Source organism: Dendrobates tinctorius, unplaced genomic scaffold (assembly GCF_039654945.1).
Source record: "Dendrobates tinctorius isolate UK_male_01 unplaced genomic scaffold, ASM3965494v1 ptg000150l, whole genome shotgun sequence".
NCBI lineage: Eukaryota > Metazoa > Chordata > Amphibia > Anura > Dendrobatidae > Dendrobates > Dendrobates tinctorius.
The window spans coordinates 2637059-2657500 of record NW_027361817.1 but is presented as its reverse complement, the minus strand read 5'-3'; the positions used below and the strand labels follow the sequence as shown (position 1 = coordinate 2657500).

The following is a 20442-nucleotide window of genomic DNA, read 5'->3' as shown; positions in this document are numbered from 1 at the left end:
AAGGGGTGAAAAAAGCTGCAATGATGCTGAAAGAATTGACTTGCCATGACATGACAAGTAGAAAAAAAAAAAAAAAGTGCAACAAGTGCATTAGATTTCAAATCTCATTTACTTTGCCGAGACAGTAAAATGATGTGTTTTTTTAGGCAAAAATAGAAAAAAAAAAAACAAGAAAAATGTGATGAATGTACTGTAAAAATGAGAAAATAGGGGGGGAAGCCAGCACTGCTTAAGGTTAGAACGCACAAATTGGAGTGCATATGCACATAATGTCTAGCTGTATTCAAAAATGAGATATTTAGCAAAAAAATTGATCAATTCAATTGAGCCACCCCGCCGCGCCAAGGCAATCTCATATGGGGGGTCCTACTCTATGTATTTTTAATAAATACTGTGCCATTACGGCCTCCTAAATACATTCAGAGCATGACCACATCAAGTGCAATCTGTACCTGAACATTACTGGATCGCTCCCATGAAGCCAGATGAAGCAATTGCAATGAAGGCCAACCAGGTCTGAACACAGACATATCAGGAATGGCCTCCACACATTGCCTGACCAGCAAACATAGATGAAGGGCGATGTTGGTCCAGACACTGTGCACCTGTGACTGGACCAACATCGCCCTTCATCTGTGTTTGCTGGTCGGGCAATGTGTGGAGGCCATTCCTGATATGTCTGTGTTCAGACCTGGTTGGCCTTCATCTGCAATTGCTTCATCTGGCTTCATGGGAGCGATCCAGTAATGTTCAGGTACAGATTGCACTTGATGTGGTCATGCTCTGAATGTATTTAGGAGGCCGTAATGGCACAGTATTTATTAAAAATATATAGAGTAGGACCCCCCATATGAGATTGCCTTGGCGCGGCGGGGTGGCTCAATTGAATTGATCAATTTTTTTGCTAAATATCTCATTTTCGAATACAGCTAGACATTATGTGCATATGCACTCCAATTTGTGCGTTCTAACCTTAAGCAGTGCTGGCTTCCCCCATTTTACTGTAAAAATGTATCTTTAAAATCCTCTCAAGTGGAGACTGCAGGCAGCCAGCAGGTGAGCGCTTACAAGAGGGGAGCACAATCTATTTTTCGGCCTGAGGAGCATTGTGTCAGATCTATCTAATCACTTGGCCGCAATAAAAACACCACTACATCATTATCTAATAGGTGCCAATTTCATTTTAAGGGTTTCCACAACTCAGAAAACCAGAGACCACGGATTCAGCCTTCTCCATTGTAGTTAATGTGAGATGCTAGCAGAGTTCAGGGTTTCCGTTCTCCCATACACTACAATGATTATTTTAGCACTAGGCATCTCCACCTCTTTCATTCATTACTCCTTACCTGGATGTTGACTTGGTGACACACAATGCACCATTAATATAGTTACCCAACCCTACCGTGCTACCCGACACTCCTTCTCCCCAACAAGGAAAATGCATATGAGCAGCCTTCGACACTGTCCGGCATCTGTGACCATGGAAAGGTATGGAGGGCTGCAGATTGTGAATCCCTGCCTTTAAGGGTCTCTCCAATTCCAATCTCTGATCTGGGGCATAAAGCACTTCCCCACTGGGTGGTAAATTTGGTGGAACAGAGGACGTTTAATGTGTCTTACTGTTGTCTGGACGTGCACTAGTGTTCCTCTCTACGCTATGGTGAACTAGGAAGGAGTCTTCCAACTGGAGGCACAACATAATGGCCTACTCCACTGATCTGGAGCGGAGACCCCTCCAACAGCTATAAAGATATAGTGAGAGTGCAGAAATGAGGAGCACACAAGCAGTTCAGTAAGGACTAGGTTTTATCTGAAGTCAGGGAATATTCATTGCTCAGGTCATTATTAAGGAGCGAAATCTGAATCACGATATGTTATGCTCCAAAAGATTATGTAGAAATATGGCACTGGTCTAAGCACATTGCCCGCAATATGGGACTCTATGATTGCAGCTGCCATTGTGGGGTATATCTGCTCCCTTGTTTAAGAATGATACATCGATTCTATGGGGTCACTATTGTGGGCCTGTATCAGATAATTTTGTATTATGGATGGCCAAGATGGAGCAATAATCATGGTTCTTGTTGTTTGAATTTTTAGGCTCATCAGATACCCTTTGGTAAATCTTTAGTTCCAAGACTCTCTTCATCTCTTCCCCCGTAACATATTGTTTTCCCACCTTTATGGTAGGGTGTAACAGGGCAGTAAGGGATAGTCTACATTGGGAGAGGGGGGGGGGGGGGGGGGCGCGCCAAAAAAAATCATCCTTATAGGGTGCCAACCTCCACAGTCAGGTAGGGACTCTCTTAGGCCTATTATAGGGTAATTTGTTAGGCTAGTCTAATTTTGGTATATCCTTGGTATATACCTTTTTTCACTAGGTTGGTGTATTTTAAAATTTAAGTAATTAAGGTTTTTTTATGCGGAATATATGTGTGCAAACTAATTTATTATTTCCTGAGCTATTTGACACGAGATAATTCAGGTCATTATTAAGCAAGATGTCTGACAAAGCTACTCAGAGGAGAGGAAGAAGCTGCTGTATCCAGCTGTCAGGTACCTACCTCCTGAAAGAGTGTTGACATTTCACAAACCAAGCAAGAGTTTGGGCTTTGCATTTCACATTTGTGACGGTCAGAAAGGAAAAAGTCTCGCAGCAGAGGAGTGTGGGTGAGTGCCTGGACAATACAGTTCATAAAACATGTGTTCCCAAGATTGATTAAACCTCGCAAACCTAACGGAGATTAAGAGAAAATATCTGTTAGAAAGGTAATAGGTAAATTACACAAAAATATAGCTAGACAACAGTAGACTGTCAAAAACCAGTGAAGCCGCATGGGTAACATGTGCTTACCCATAAAGTGCATTGTGCCAGTGTGCGACAAAGAGGCCCCGACGCGCATTTTACGTAGGCCCCATGAGGAAGCCTATGCAAAATGTCTCTGACTCACAATGGAACAATGCACTTTATGGGTAAGCACGTTATCGGCTTTCTATGCCGTCATTCTCCCCACAGCAGCTGTTTGCACGTGCACTATGATTTATGTGGTTCATGCATGACAACCCTTTTACATGGGAATTCCATGGTCTTCAATTCATTACTTCAATTGTCATGAGGTACCTGGGAGTGCAATCTAACAGATGAGTGCTTTGTCACTGCACCACTGTGGTTACTGAACACATTACATATCTCTGATTACCACCCCTGACCAACATGTGACTAGTATTTGTACTGACACCCTGTACGTTGCTGTACGTATTGTGCTGCCCCTACACTAACATCTCCTGTTTGTCTTCTGTATAGTCGTAGTCATACGTTTTTCACCGTCTACTACTGTCTAGATATATTTTTGCGTAATTTGTTACCTATTCTTTGCCACATTTAATAACAACTATTTTTTTAATGTGACATACATTTCTGCATTATTTTCTAAAAATATTTTTTGTGGGGTACACAACATACTGCATGCCATTTTTTTAATATGTTCTAATAATCTAATGTATGACCACAATATAGCTATACAAGAACACTGCGGCCATTTTCCACTCCTTAGCATTGTAACATCAAGGAAAAGTCTTGGAATGATGGAAATCAAAGGATTGATGGACATGTCGTTACCTACATGGTCTCCAAAACCATCTCCAGCTATCACTGCATCCAAGCCAAAAACAGAACTCATTGCTGAAGACAGACCTCCATTCTAGCCTCAATTTCAGTCTCGCACTTCACCACATTAGCCTGAGAGCAGTTGGGTGAGGTCAAAGAAACCTTCATGAGGGAAGGTCACAACTGTCCTTCTGCTGGAATGACATGGCATAGAATATTATACGGTAGCCAGACCCCACTAGTCTTCACGGCAGGTACACTAAATGGTTCATGGTCATGGAAACAATGGTACGACCTTTTCGCAAAAGTGACCAATGAAGAGTTTATTCAACACAAGAATAGCAGGATGCATATTGCTTGTGGTACACTGTGGTCCTACGTGTACTACCATGGCCTGCAGCATCTCCAGACTCATCTCGCATTCAGCACATTTGGGATGTCAGTGGCCGGTAATTGCAGAGGGAGCTGCCAGCAGCGGATCTTGATGATGTGCTGCCCAAGTGCACCCAGCGTGCAGAATACTCAGACAACCATTAATCATCTCATTGAGAGCAGCCAAGGTATGTAAGTGCAGGAATTTCTGCACATGCCGTTCATATGCAATACTGAATGAATAGAGGTGTTTTGAAAATGTTGATCCATTTTATCATTTTCGTATGATTATCTTGTGATTTCCGTAATTCCATGATTTTTCCTTATTGGTGTTGAAACTTCAATGTTGAGAAGAGTAATTTTACACGAGTACTCTCGCCAAATAACTTACCGATAAAGAAATGAGTGACCATCCATCTCATGCTTTGGACTGTTATACCCAGAAGTGAGTTATGAGGGGGGTGATATATCAGGACTGACCGTTGTTCTGTCTCCTGAGTGAGATGCCCAAAATTCGTTAAGGGTGTGTGCACACGCTGCAGATTTTGCTGCGGTTCCGCAGCGGTTTTGGCCGTGGTGTACAGTACCATGATTCCCTATGGGAATCAAAAACCGCAATGCAGACGGTGCGGAATTTTCCGCGCGGATTATCTGCGGTTTTCAATCCGCAGAAAGAATTGACATGTCAATTCTTTCTGCGGATTCTGCTGCGGTTTGCCATCTCCTCCATTGAGGAGATGAAAAACCGCAGGGCAAAACTGCAGAGCAATCCGCAGGTATTTTGACCTGCGGATTTTACAAAATCCGCGAGGATGAATCCGCACCTAAATCCGCAGCGTGTGCACACAGCCTAAGATGTCGGTGCACCAGAATCGGAAATGTAGACTGTGAGCTGGAAAACATTTCTGATATAATCCTGCCACTCTGGCACCATCTAAGCTTCATCACTTCTTAGAAAGGCAGCAGAGCCAGTGTCAGATCACCAAGTTAAAAAAAAAAAATTGTGGCTTTAAACACCATAAAAGTGGAGTAAAATACATGAAGATTTTTCTTCCTGCAAGGCTCACGTGCACCAACCCACCCACTTTAAATAAAAAAAAAAATCAAACAAAAAAAACAGGAACTAGAACTTCACTCCTCTGCCTACCAATGGTGCAGTTTGTGGTTATTTTCCTTCTCTTAGGGTTATGTCGTAACAGCTCTAGCTCCCTCTTTGTTGGCTCCCAGGTTGAATACTTTTCTCCAACACCTAAAACATAAAAAGCACACATTACAGCTAAAAGACACTGGCAACAAGGTCTACAACTTTGCAAAAATGGCGAGGGTTCACATCTGTATCAAAACTGTCTGTAGCCTCCCCTGCAAATTCAGTCATCTGATGAGAAGTACAGCACGCCGGACTATTTTTCCTCTGAATACTACAAAGACGACGACAGAACCCATTGGGTCAATGTGGATCATCCATTGGCACTAGTGCTCGTCAGGCTACAGATCTGGCACCACTTTGTGGTTTCCACTTATAATGAAGCCCATAATGCATGACATGAACAAAGCCTCAAAAACATTAAAACAGCAGTAACAAAGCAGATGAAAGCCTGCATATTAAGCTTATTTCATCATATTTAGCAGTATCAGCAAGACTGCTCAGTTACTGTGCAATACATGCCTTATATCTACAGTTGAGCGAATTTTTCAAAATTCGGTTCCGATTACGATCAACGATGAATATTTTTTTTTGCAATATTCACCAGTTGTCATTGGAGTCAAAGGGAGTAGTAATTACCAAATAAGTTCGGAACCGATCAAACAAATTCGGCACGAATAGGGTACGAAGATGGCAAATTCAGATTCGGCGTCCGATTCCGAGCAAATTTGCTCAGCTCTACTTACACACAACATTGTTGACAAGGCGTTCCCACAAACACAAGGGATTCTCGCAAAATTAGAATATCAAAAAGTTTATTTCAGTTCTTCAATGTAAAAAGTATACACACAGAGTGATCTATTTCAAGTGTTTATTTCTGTTAATGTTGATGATTATGGCTTACAGCCAATGAAAACCCAAAAGTCATTATCTCAGTAAATAAAAATAATTAGCAAAAAACACCTGCTAGGGCTTCCTAAGAGTTTAAAAAGGTCCCTTGGTCTGTTTCAGTAGGCTCCACAATTATGGGGAAGACTGCTGACTTGACAGATGTCCAGAAGGCAGTTGATGATACACTCTACAAGGTGGGTAAGCCACAAAAGGTCATTGCTAAAGAAGCTGGCTGTTCAGAGTGCTGGATACAAGCAGATTAATGGAAAGTTGAGTGGAAGAAAAAAGTGTGGTAGAAAAAGGTTCAAAAGCAACTGGGATAACTGCAGCCTTGGAAGGATTGTTAAGGAAAGGCCATTCAAAAATTAGGGAGAGATTCACAAGGAGCGGACTGCTGCTGGAGTCATTGCTTCAAGAGCCACCACACACAGACATATCCAGGACATGGGCTACAAGTGGAGGAAGAGTGGAGAGACCACAATCCAAGCTGCTTGAGGTCTAGTGTGAAGTTTCCACAATCGGTGATGGTTTGGGGAGCCATGTCACCTGCTGGTGTAGATCCACTGCGTTTTATCAAGACCAAAGTCAGCACAGACATCTACTAGGAAATTTTAGAGCACATCATGCTTTCCTCTGCCGACAAGCTTTTTGCAGATGGAAATTTCATTCTCCAGCAGGACTTGGCCCCTGTCCACACTGCCAAAAGTACCAATACCTGGTTTACAAACAGTATCACTGTGCTTGACTGGTGAGCAAAGTCACCTGACTTTAACCTCATAGAGAATCTATGAGGTATTGTCAAAAGGAAGATGACAAACAGCAGACCCAACAATGCAAACAAGCTGAAGGATGCTATCAAAGCAACCTGGGCTTCCATAACCCCTCAGCAGTGCCACAGGCTGATCGCCTCCATGCCACGCCGCATTGATGCAGTAGTTGATGCAAAAGGAGCCCTGACCAAGTATTGAGTGCATTTATTGAAGGTACATTTCAGTAGGTCAACATTTTGGACTTTAAATTCATTTTTCAAGCTAGTATAAAGTATTCTAATTTACTGAGATAATGACTTTTGGGTTTTCATTGGCTGTAAGCCATAATCATCAACATTAACAGAAATAAACACTTGAAATAGATCACTGCTTGTAATGACTATATAATATATGAGTTTCACTTTTTGTATTGAAGAACTTAAATAAATCAACTTTTTGATGAGAAGCACTTGAATTTACAATGCAGGAATGGAGTGTAATCAGGAGCTGAGCCTGCTCTATCAGCAGCTGGCGTCAGAACTAGTAATTATAGCTAGTACTCTGTTTTTTGGACCTGAGTGGTGCTACCACCATTTGCAGAAATTTAAAGGCAATGTGTCACCAGGTTTTTGCCACCTAATCTGAGAGCAGCATGTAGGGGCAGAGACCACGATTCCAGCCATGTGTCCATTACTAGGCTGCTTGCTTTATTTTTTATAAAACCACTGTTTCAATGAGAAGGATAACTAGAGGACTAGTAATCCTGCACTCATGTCTTCCATATTCATAATCTCCATATAACTCAACCCCCACCACTGATAGGCAGCTTTCTGCCCATGAACAGAGTACGCAAAGCGCAGCCAATAAGTGGTGTGGGCGGGATTATACAGAGCTCAGCATTCAGAGATCTCAGATCTGCAAGAATTGTTTTTTATAAAAAAAAAATAAATACAAGTTGCTACATAAGTCATGGATTGCAGTAAATGGGATCTCTATATCATGCTGCTCTCAGATAAGTAAAAACCTGGTGACATGAAGCACTCAGCGGTGGGACTTGGTTTGGACAGTCATTCTGTGCTGACAGTGTCCCTTTAACCTCTAGAATTTTACCTGCAAGACAATAGAGTGACAACTATTGGCACAGCAGCAGGGGGCCATACAATGGCCGCTCAGTCTCCCTTCTACAGAAGCCTATTAAAGGGGTTGGCCACTCGGCGGGATAACCCTATGATTCCCCTTTGTAAAATAACGCCAATACTCACCTGCGGTTCCAGCGGTGTTGGTACAGGCTCTCCCAGGAACGCACATCTTAAGTCATGAGATCCCTGTGGCCAGTCAGAGCTGGCTTCATTCACCACTCCTTCGGAGGATTCTCAATCCTGGCATTTTTTTATTTTATATTTTTATAGTTCTGACTATACCAAATGATTTTTCCTTTATTTATAACAGGAAAAAAGGAGATCATTCAAATTTTTATATTTTTAAAATGTTTTAATAAAATTTTTGTCCCCTTAAAGGACATGGCCTGAAATTGTACCATGCACTGGAATACCACAGGAATGAAAAAGAAAAATCTGTCTCTTATGAAATGCACCCACAATCTGGGCTTCACAGGAGTATCCCACCAGCGACTAGACCAATGAATGATTACATCCTGTAGTGGGACCGAGGAAAGAAAAAGTAAGCAATGTTTCAGAAAGGTAAAAAGAAAATGGCAAGACATCTGAGATCCTATAGGCATAGATATAGCTGCAAAGAGGAAAGCAGCTCCACAACAGCTTCCACTCTTCTGGGAAGGCTTTGCACTTCATTTGGTCTGTGGGAATTTTTGCCCATTTATCCAGAACAGCATTTGTGAAGCAAGGCGCTGGATGAAAGTACATGGTTTGCAGTCTCTGCTGGAGTTCATCCCAAAGGCGTTGGTGTCAAGACCGTGCGGCCTGTTATTTTCTTCCCCAAATTCCCCCCTACCATGCCTTTATGGAGCATGCATTGTGAAGTGGGATACAGTGATGCCAGGACAGAGAAGGACTTCTCTCAACTGTTCCAACAAACCTGAAAACCTAGGCTTGTCCAATATGTCTTGGCAGGCTGACGCATTAAAGGGACTGTCAGCACAGGATGATCAAACTATCGTCGCTGGATGCCTCATGGTGGGCCAAACATTTACCTGCACCTTCCCACCTGCTTGTTTTACCTCAATCTCCATCCCCCCTCTTCTTTGTCTGACAGTCAGTTTTGGCTTTACAGAGTCAGAGGAGGGGGGAGATGGATAGAAATCAAGCAGGTGGGAAGGTGTATATAAATGCTTGGCCCGCTATGGAGCATCTGAACTTCGTTTGAACAGTCATTCTGTGCTGACAGAGCTTTTTAAAAGGAAACTTCCAGCAGTTTTGACCTTTCAGGGCTGATAAACAGGGTGGGCCATTTATATGGATACACCTAAATAAAATGGGAATGGTTGGTGAGATCAACTTGCCGTTTGTGGCACATTAGTATATGGGAGGGGGGAAACTTTTCAAGATGGGTGGTGACCATGGCAGCCATTTTGGATTCAACTTTATTTTTTCCAATGGGAAGAGGCTCATGTGACAAACTTATTGAGAATTTCACAAGAAAAACAATGGTGTGCTTGGTTTTATCATAACTTCATTCTTTCATGAGTTATTAACAAGTTTCTCTTTGCTTACAGCCATTGACATGTCGCAGAGGTTAACATGTGAGGAGCCGATAGAAATTGTGTTGATGTCTGGTGAACGCAGTACCCGGGTCATTGCAGCAGATTTCAATGCAAGACACCCTACGCAAGAAAACTGTCACCATTCCCATTGTATTTAGGTGTATCCATATAAATGGCCCACACAAAAAAGCTTGCCTCATCACTGAACATAATGTTCTGTGTAAACTGAGGGTTCTGTTCCAATTTTTGCTTTGCCCATTCTGCAAATTCAGAGCATCGATCAGCGTCACCAATGATTCCCATTTTATTTAGGTATAACCATATAATTTGCCCACCCTGTATAGTGAGGGGTAATTATTTACACGGGGGCTCAGCGTACTGCAGATATTTTTATTCAGGAGCATTAGGGTGTGTTTCCACGGTCAGGAAACATTCAGGAATTGCTGCGGATTGAACGCTGCATCCTGCCGCAGCGTTTTATCCGCAGCGGCCAGATGTTCCTGCATAGTGGAGGGGATTTTATGAAATCCCATCTCCACTATGAGTCCGAAAACGCGGGTGACACACCCACGTAATCGAACATGCGGCGTGTCTTTTTAGACCGCAGCATGTCGGTTTACTTAGCAGGGACGCTCAGTCTCAGCAAGGTAAACCAAGGGTCCTGTTCCAATTTTAGTTTTGCCCATTCTGCAAACTCAATGCGCCGATCTGGGTCACCAACCATTACCATTTTGTTTAGGTGTATCCATATAAATGGCCCACTCTGTACAGCATTCTATAATGCTGTATATCTGCCCCCAACCCGACCTGTAAGAGAAGAAAAATAACTTACCATACTCACTCTCAGGGTAGTCCGGTCCGAGGGGTGTCACTCTTCTCAGTCCGGCGTCTCATCTTCTTACGATCGACATCGTCCTGCTTGTTTTGTGTCGCGCTCCTGTGCAGGCGTAACTCTCTGCCCTGTTGAGGACAGAAACAAGACTTGCAGTGCGCAGGGCCTCTCTGACATTTCACGGCACCTTCGTACTGCAGTACTTTGCTCAGCCCTTAACAGGACAGAGAAGTATGCCTGCGCAGGAGCGCGATGCCACGGAGCCGGTGTGGATGATGCATGGATGCGTCATCCACACGAAGCAAGCAAGAGGGCGGCATTGCAAGAAGATGGGAGGCACCGGACCAAGAAGAGCAACACTCATCGGACCGCCCCGCAGGCAAGTATAATAAAAGCTATTTTTCTTTTACAGGTTGGGTTGGGGGCAGATATATACAACATGATAGAATGCTATATATCAGCCCTGAAAGGTGATGGCTGTAACTTATATCAGCCAAAACTGATAACAGGTTCCCTTTAAGAATTCCCTTCTATTGAACTAAGGGGCCTAAACAAACTCCTGAAAATAACCCTATAGCATATCCTGTCCTCCACCAAAAATTACAGTAGGCACACTGCAGACAGGCAATATTTTCCTGGTATTTGCCAAACCCAGGCTTGTCCATCAGAGACCAAATAGAGAAGCGTGACTAGTCACCTCACAAAACAGATCTCCACTGCTCCAGTGTTATGCACCACTCCATCCAAAGCTTGGCATTTTGGTGACAATGTCATGGAAACCCATGCCGTTCCCAGTAGACAGTTTTGTGCTGCTTTTACTGACAGAAGTTTGGAGCTCCACAGATATTGAAGGCTGGTGCCATGTCCCTCCGCCGAGCTACGCAACCCTCCTCTGACCCATGGACAATCTATGTCTAGATATACATTTGTTGTCTGTTTTAGCCAGTATTAGAAAACTGTATTAATGGTGTGGGCAGTATAATGTGTTATGCAGAATAGGGTTTAATCTTAAGTGGATTTTTTTCTAAAGAGGGATGGTGGTTTTACGGACCCAAATAATTTGGGAAATGTAGTAGGACTCATACATATTTGGGGAATACCGAGGCATTATTTACTAATCTCCGTGGTGTCTGTAGACACATTCTGCATGGTTGTATAACCTCACAGAGGAGATATTCAGTCTCCATAACCAATTTTTTATAATCTATTTGGGATTCTGGTTGGTGTGCTTCCACCTCAGAAGACTGAGTGTAGAAACATGTGCTGGGGCAACCACCTCGCAGAGATAATACATTATATCATTATATCTGAGGTGCTGTGTTATTCTTATGTGTTTTTCTCTACCTGGAGTTCTTTTTCGACTCTGGAGAGTGTCTTTATGGTAGAATAAAATATGGTTATGTACTAGGTATAACTCTTGCAGCCTCCTGTTTAATTACAATTGTGGGTGTGTGGCACCACCTTGTGGTTTCCTACTTTTTATCAATCTTATGTATTTTTTATGTTTAAAGATTTTTTACTCTATAGTTCGCGTACATTTTTCTACATGATTTGATTGTACTGAACCCCCTACCCTCTCCATGGTAGTTTGTTGGCACTTTAACATCCCGATAATGTACAGATATCTTTTTTTTTAGAGGCGCCACAATCACAGACAACTCCCCTCTAATTAGATATTGAGGGATGATGACTTTTGTGCCATGTCCCTCCGCCACACTATGCAACCCCGCTCTAACTTTATATGATCCGACCAAAGTCTCTTTGGTTTCTAAACAAATCCACTTTTTAATAATACCACTCACAGTTAGTGGAATATTTAGGTGGAAAGAAACTCCATAACGGATTTGCTACAACAGTGGGATTCTATTAGAGGATCGCGGTTGAGTTCTTAAGAACGACTCACTCTCTCTCAAGGGTCTGTAAAGGCAGACTACAAGACTAGGTGCTTCATTTATACATCTTTGGTAACGGGACTGAATGAAAATCCTGAACTCAATGAATAAGAGGTGTAATCTAATACTTCTCTCCATATAGTTCGTGGTCAGACTGCGGATTTGCTGAAGCAAAATGAGCCTGCATGAGTCAGCACAGACATTTCCCACCTAAGAAAGAGGCATAGACAACATGTTGTGAACATGCTACAGGCAAACATGATCCTTGACTACTACAGTGCCAGGCTCTTGACCTGCCCAAGTTATACAAAAAGTGCTTCCTTTTGCGTGTTTCATTGGTGGCAATGGCAAAAAAAAAAAAAAAAAAAAAAAAGTGTATTTCTCCTCTAAAATAGCTTCTCATCCAAGTGTGGAGAGCTGTCCCCCTTCACTCTGCCAAGTGTGGCTTTAGGCATGGCAGCCAGTACGCTGGTGATGATGCCTCATAGCGGGGTGATCTTATGCTGCACTTTTAGTAGAGGCGAAGCAATATACTATAGCATCGTCCCATCATATATACAATAAGGTTGGTAGCAAAGTGGATCAGTCACCAGATTTAACAATATGAATTGATGGATCTTTAAAGGATAATGATGCACCCTGAAGAGGGTGGTGTATTTAATCTGAAAATACATGACATAAGGGCTGTATAATCCCATATATAAGTTGAACTTTCTGCCCACCTCGCCTGATTGAACAGCTGTCAACGCCACACCTGCTGCTGTTCAGTACTAGCTGCAGCTGTCAGGATGGGTTGGCGGACGCTGAATACACTTAGTACACTGACTTATAAGACATTTAATTCTATTCTGGGACTGATATAAAGCACATTTTAATATACAAATTGCCTCTTCAGAGAGAAAGAGGACTTTTACTCTACAGCGCCACCTATTGGTAGAGGAGCATTGCACAGCGAATAAGCCTCCTTACTTACCTTGACAAGAAAGAGCTGGTATGTCACTCTCCACAAGGAGAAACCTTATATTTTAATATAAGAATTGCATTGCCATCCTGATATGCATGGTCCACGTAAATACACCAGCCTCAATATCCATTTAATAACGCACAGTGCTTGTATTTTGAAGTCCGGTTATTGATCAATTTTACAGGAAACCTGTCTTCTAACTGATGCTGCCTGAATCCCGGACAGCATAAATCAAGTGTGGCTACGTCGTTGCAGCAGTGCATATTGTCTGCAGGGTTTCAGAGGAAACATACCTACTAGACAAGCTGGCCAGGGACTGTGTCTTGGATGACTCAACTGAGGCAAGTCCCTGGAGGCTTCTCTCCACCCCAATCCATTTAACTAATAGGTCTCTCCATACATGTGTGCATAGGAAAGCACACACAAATGGCGAGACCCATCAGTCTAGGGAAGGTGGGCATGGAGAAGCTGCCGAGACACGGTCCCGGGACAACTGGTCTACAAAAAGAAAAAAAAAAGAAAATTTCTGGCATGGACTTTAAGAACAGTTTTAGACTAATTTGAGGGTGCTGAAATCAAATCTGATCTTATAATTTCTCTATCACATCACGTTTCTGCGCTATAGGTATATAGCCCATTTTCATGAATTCCATGGGACAGTAGAGCTACAGCAGAGCATTGGGTGAAAACTGAAAGGCCTCAGCGACAGAGTTTGGCATCTGGCGATAAGAATTTCATCCATGATCCTCTAGTGGATAGGAAGAACATTGTCTTTCCTCCCTTGCACATAAAACTTGGATTGATGAAGCAGTTCGTCAAAGCTCTCAATCACAGTGGAGAATGCTTGAACTATACACTCACTGGCCACTTTATTAGGTACACCTGTCCAACTGTGTGTTAAGACTTGATTTCTAATCAGCCAATCACATGGTGGCAACTCAGTGCATTTAGGCATGTAGACATGGTCAAGACAATCTCCTGCAGTTCAAACCGAGCATCAGTATGGGGAAGAAAGGTGATTTGAGTGCCTTTGAACGTGGCATGATTGTTGGTGCCAGAAGGGCTGGTCTGAGAATTTCAGAAACTGCTGATCTACTGGGATTTTCACGCACAACCATCTCTAGGGTTTACAGAGAATGGTCCGAAAAAGAAAAAAAATCCAGTGAGCGGCAGTTCTGTGGCCGGAAATGCCATGTTGATGCCAGAGGTCAGAGGAGAATGGGCAGACTGGTTCGAGCTGATAGAAAGGCAACAGTGACTCAAATTGCCACCCGTTACAACCAAGGTAGGCAGAAGAGCATCTCTGAACGCACAGTGCGTCGAACTTTGAGGCAGATGGGCTACAGCAGCAGAAGACCACACTGGGTACCACTCCTCTCAGCTAAGAACAGGAAACTGAGGCTACAGTTTGCACAAGCTCATCGAAATTGGACAGTAGAAGATTGGAAAAACGTTGCCTGGTCTGATGAGTCTCGATTTCTGCTGCGACATTGGGATGGTAGGGTCAGAATTTGGCGTAAACATGAAAGCATGGATCCATCCTGCCTTGTATCAACGGTTCAGGCTGGTGGTGGTGGTGTCATGGTGTGGGGAATTTTTTCTGGGCACTCTTTGGGCCCCTTGGTACCAATTGAGCATCGTTGCAACGCCACAGCCTACCTGAGTATTGTTGCTGACCATGTCCATCCCTTTATGACCACAATGTACCCAACATCTGATGGCTACTTTCAGCAGGATAATGCGCCATGTCATAAAGCTTGAATCATCTCAGATTGGTTTCTTGAACATGACAATGAGTTTACTGTACTCAAATGGCCTCCTCAGTCACCAGATCTCAATCCAATAGAGCATCTTTGGGATGTGGTGGAACGGGAGATTCGCATCAGGGATGTGCAGCCGACAAATCTGCGCCAACTGTGTGATGCCATCATGTCAATATGGTCCAAAATCTCTGAGGAATGCTTCCAGCACCTTGTTGAATCTCTGCCACGAAGAATTGAGGCAGTCCTGAAGGCAAAAGGGGGTCCAACCCCTTACTAGCATGGTGTACCTAATAAAGTGGCCAGTGAGTGTATATACAGTGCCTACAAGTAGTATTCAACCCCCTGCAGATTTAGCAGGTTTGATAAGATGCAAATAAGTTAGAGCCTTCAAACTTCACACAAGAGCAGAATTTATTAACAGATGCATAAATCTTACAAACCAAAAAGTTATGTTGCTCAGTTAAATTTTAATAAATTTTAAACATACAAGTGTGGGTCAATTATTATTCAACCCCTAGGTTTAATATTTTGTGGAATAACCCTTGTTTGCAATTATAGCTAATAATCGTCTTTTATAAGACCTGATCAGGCCGCCACAGGTCTCTGGAGTTATCTTGGCCCACTCCTCCATGCAGATCTTCTCCAAGTTATCTAGGTTCTTTGGGTGTCTCATGTGGACTTTAATCTTGAGCTCCTTCCACAAGTTTTCAATTGGGTTTAAGGTCAGGAGACTGACTAGGCCACTCCAACACCTTGATTTTTTGCCTCTTGAACCAGGCCTTGGTTTTCTTGGCTGTGTGCTTTGGGTCGTTGTCTTGTTGAAAGATGAAATGACGACCCATCTTAAGATCCTTGATGGAGGAGCGGAGGTTCTTGGCCAAAATCTCCAGGTAGGCCGTGCTATCCATCTTCCCATGGATGCGGACCAGATGGCCAGGCCCCTTGGCTGAGAAACAGCCCCACAGCATGATGCTGCCACCACCATGCTTGACTGTAGGGATGGTATTCTTGGGGTCGTATGCAGTGCCATCCAGTCTCCAAACGTCACGTGTGTGGTTGGCACCAAAGATCTCGATCTTGGTCTCATCAGACCAGAGAACCTTGAACCAGTCTGTCTCAGAGTCCTCCAAGTGATCATGAGCAAACTGTAGACGAGCCTTGACATGACGCTTTGAAAGTAAAGGTACCTTACGGGCTCGTCTGGAACGGAGACCATTGCGGTGGAGTACGTTACTTATGGTATTAACTGAAACCAATGTCCCCACTGCCATGAGATCTTCCCGGAGCTCCTTCCTTGTTGTCCTTGGGTTGGCCTTGACTCTTCGGACAAGCCTGGCCTCGGCACGGGAGGAAACTTTCAAAGGCTGTCCAGGCCGTGGAAGGCTAACAGTAGTTCCATAAGCCTTCCACTTCCGGATGATGCTCCCAACAGTGGAGACAGGTAGGCCCAACTCCTTGGAAAGGGTTTTGTACCCCTTGCCAGCCTTGTGACCCTCCTCGATCTTGTCTCTGATGGCCTTGGAATGCTCCTTTGTCTTTCCCATGTTGACCATGTATGAGTGCTGTTCACAAGTTTGGGGAGGGTCTTAAATAGTCAGAAAAGGCTGGAAAAAGAGATAATTAATCCAAACATGTGAAGCTCATTGTTCTTTGTGCCTGAAATACTCCCTAATACTTTAGGGGAACCAAACAGAATTCTGGTGGTTTGAGGGGTTGAATAATAAATGACCCTCTGAATAAACTTTTCACAATTTAAAAAAAAATTAAACAAAGAAATAACATTCTTTTTTGGATCTACAGTCCAAATGTCACAATGCCAAGTTAATTCCGAATGTGTAAACCTGCTAAATCTGCAGGGGGTTGAATACTACTTGTAGGCACTGTATATGTTCAAGTTTTCCTGGTCTTAGTGAAGAGAAGAAAAAGGCTGGAATATTTGATGGACCTCAAATAAGAACACTTATGAGAGACCCAAATTTTATCACATCAATGAATGAGACAGAAGAAAGAGCTTGGAATGCATTTTGTAATGTGGTGCAGAATTTTCTAGAGAATAAGAAAGCAGACAACTATGAAGAGATTGTGGAAGAGCTACTAATGAGTCTGCGAAATCTTGGATGTAGAATGAGTATCAAGATTCACTATTTACACAGCCATTTGGACTTTTTTTCCAGAGAACCATAGGGATGTGAGCGAGGAACAAGGGGAGCGTTTTCATCAGGACATTAAAACAATGGAAGAACGGTATCAAGGTCGGTGGGACTCACATATGATGGCTGACTATTGCTGGAGCTTGCTGATAGACAACCCAGAAGCTGTACATCACAGATCAGCCAAGAAAAGAAAGTTCAAATTACTGCCATTTGCCATTCATCTGTGTGCCATATATATTTGTGTTTGTATATTTTGCAGTTTAATTCTGTAAGTATATTTGATTTGCTGTACATAGACTTTGTAATCTTTGCTATTCCTTGATTAAAAATATACAAAATGTAGTAACGAAAATCATGTGTTTTATCATAAAAAAAAGTTCGATAGTAGTAATTTTCATCAAAAATTGAAAATCTCGAAACCTGATGTGACAGCCAAAATCGGAGTTCATATTCGCAATCAGCAGCCAAAATTGACTTAAAATATGTTTTAAAACCTTTTGCCAGAAAAATTGCGTTGACCAGTGTTATGATTTGTCTGAAAGTTGCAGCTTTTTCAAGTATAATATGGCTGCAATAAAATAGCCAGATAGATTCATGCTGGCTGCAATCCAGGCAGCATGAATCAAATAAAAGGTACACTCAAAGGGAATCTGTCACCCTTTTTTTGGCCTATGAGCTGCCAGCACTGCCATCAGGGGCTTATCAAGAGCATTCTGTAATGGTGTAGATATGCCCCCAATGTAACCTGAAAGAGAAGGAAAAAAAAAAAAAAAAAAAGTGAGATTATACTCACCCGGGGGGGGCGGTCCAGTGCCTCCCATCTTCATACGATGCTGTCCTCTTCTTCCCTTACTGTCGTGGCTCCGGCACAAGCGCACTGCTCTGCCCTGTTGAGGGCAGAGCACAGTCCTGCAGTGCGCAGGGAGAGGTCAGAGAGCCTTAGCCACGGCAGGAAGGGAAGAAAAGGACAGCATCGTATGAAGATGGGAGGCGCGGGCCATCAGACCAGACCAGAATGCTGTAGATAAGCTCCTGATGTCAGTGGCGGCAGCTCATAGGCCAAAAAAAGTGTGACAGATTCCCTTTAATGGATAAAACATAACTTTACAAAAAGGATCAATAAAGCCTCTTACCTGTCATTGCATACTGGTAAGGAGATACCAAGGATGGAGCAAAAGCTTTATTAAAGAAAAGAAAACAAAGTTAAAAATTGCTGCTGAGAATAGTAAACATTACAAGGTAGTATACTGTCATAAAACTATATGAAACGACATACATACAAGAACAGTACATAGCTAACTACCTTATACTGCTTTTAGAAAATGCAGTTGCTAATCATACATGTTTTTGTAATGAATAAGCGCCGGAGCCACGACAGGAAGGGAAGAAGAGGACAGCATATGAAGATGAGAGGTACCGGACCACGACACCCATCGGACCGGACCGCCCTCCCAGGTGAGTATAATCTAACTCTTTCTTCTCTTTCAGGTTACATCAGGGCTTATCTACAGCATTACAGAATGCTCTTGATAAGCCCCTGATGTCAATGACGGCAGCTCATAGGCCTAAAAAAGGGTGACAGATTCCATTTAAGTAGAAGTACCAAAGCTGCAATACCACATGCCACCTGTAGAGAAGTGTGTTGCCATCTCTAGAAGTCATGTCTTACAAGACTAATACTACAATATGGCGACTCGTGACCAATTTCTGCCCAAACGCCATGAGGGATACACCCTTAGGGAGGGCTCACGTGTCTTTTCTGTTGAGAATGCTGTCAGGGGACTTGGACGTTGCATTGAATAGATGAAAATTTGTATTCTGACATGCCCCTCAATGTTGCCAACCAATTCACTGAGGCAAATGGCATTTCCCAGCTTCACACCTGGGTTGGGGGTGAAATTACCTCAGGGAATCCCAAGCAAAATTTTTCTTCCTTTTTTCTTTGCCAAAAAACCAAGATGTCAGTACATACAGGACTTAAAGGGAATCTGTCACCCCATTTTCAGCCTATAAGCTGCGGCCACAGCCATCAGGGGCTTATCTACAGCATTCTGTAATGCTGTAGATAAGCCCCCGATGTAACCTGAAAGATAAGAAAAATAAGTTAGATTATACTCACCCGGGGGTCCGTTCCGGTCCGATGGATGGTCTCGTCCGGCGCCTCCCTTCTTCTAGAGATGACCTCCTCCTTACTTCTGCCGCAGCTCCTGCGCAGGCGTACTTTCTCGGCCCTGTTGAGGGCAGAGTAGCAGGCACCGGACCTCTGACCTTTCCCGATGCCTGCGCACTGCAGTACTTTACTCCACGCAGGAGCCGTGGCAGAAGCAAGACAAATGTAACCCGACAAGTGTGGTGACAGACATGTTGTGCAGATGGAGCAGTGTGCGGCCTCCACCAACTCACATCACAAAACAATGATCTGTGAGGCTTCATCTGCACAGGCCAGAGAAATGGCCGCTCATAGGAAAGGTGATTCAGTGCCTCTTCTTTCTCCCTCCAGCCTCTCTCAACCGAAGGAAGAGGCATATGGATGTCACTGCCTGGCAAGAGCAGCTCAGCAGCGGCCATTGGGCCCGGTTGTGCCATCAGCAGCGCAAGCAATCATTCTTGAGGAAGACATGTACATAACGCTGTTCTTATCCCACCTCCATGTATACTGAGAGGACAACACTGCAGGAAAAGCATGCCTCTAGATCTGCTCTCATGGCTGACTCCCCATAATCACAGCAAATGAATATTTTATCACAGCAGCCAAATGTTATTCTGTGGAAATCAAAAAATTTAAATTTCATACACTTTAAGATAACAGGGATCATAGATATTGCTATAAGCATGATGGAGCATTGTGATAAATTGTAAAGGTAATGGCCTCCTATGGCCCAAATGTTGGCTTTCAGTCACAACTGCAATGCTCAGAGGATGCAATGCTTCTCCATGTAGGTTGCCATGGCAGCACAGTGACGACACCAGGACTTCATCTATGAGGGAGATTTCCAGGAGGCACAAGACCAAGGTAACACTGGGCTGCTGGAAAGCAGCATTTATCAGGTGGTCTGTAATCCCCGGGGGGAACTGCAGCTACATCAGGCATGTTTAGCAGACATATACTGGGGCCTCCAGCTTCCCAGAATACAAGCGGCCATTGTCTACAGCGGTGCACATATTAACCCCTTAACGACCGCCGATACGCCTTTTAACGGCGGTAATTAAGGGTACTAAAACCACAGCGCCATTAATTCACGGCGCTGTGATTTAAGTGAATAGCGCCCCCCAGTGTCGGATTTTCTCCGGGGTCTCGGCTGCCAGGGGTAGCCGAGACCCCAGAGAACCTGAATCGGTCGGTTTTTACCGACCCCCGCTTTTGCGATCGCTGTTATTAACCCTATAATGGCGAC

The 20442-nt window shown here is 43.5% G+C and overlaps 1 protein-coding gene across 3 annotated transcripts in view; it reads right to left on the bottom strand.

The window, feature by feature from the left end:
* Positions 1–20442, bottom strand: part of USP22 (ubiquitin specific peptidase 22) — a 118047-nt gene that overhangs the window by 69307 nt on the left and 28298 nt on the right. For all 3 annotated transcript variants that reach the window (XM_073546666.1, XM_073546665.1, XM_073546667.1), the window contains 3 exons: positions 18181–18225; positions 5127–5228; positions 2565–2734 (listed from right to left, as the gene is read on the bottom strand). In XM_073546666.1, coding sequence (XP_073402767.1) covers positions 2565–2734; positions 5127–5228; positions 18181–18225 — 317 coding nt within the window. The remainder of the gene's footprint in view (positions 1–2564; positions 2735–5126; positions 5229–18180; positions 18226–20442) is intronic.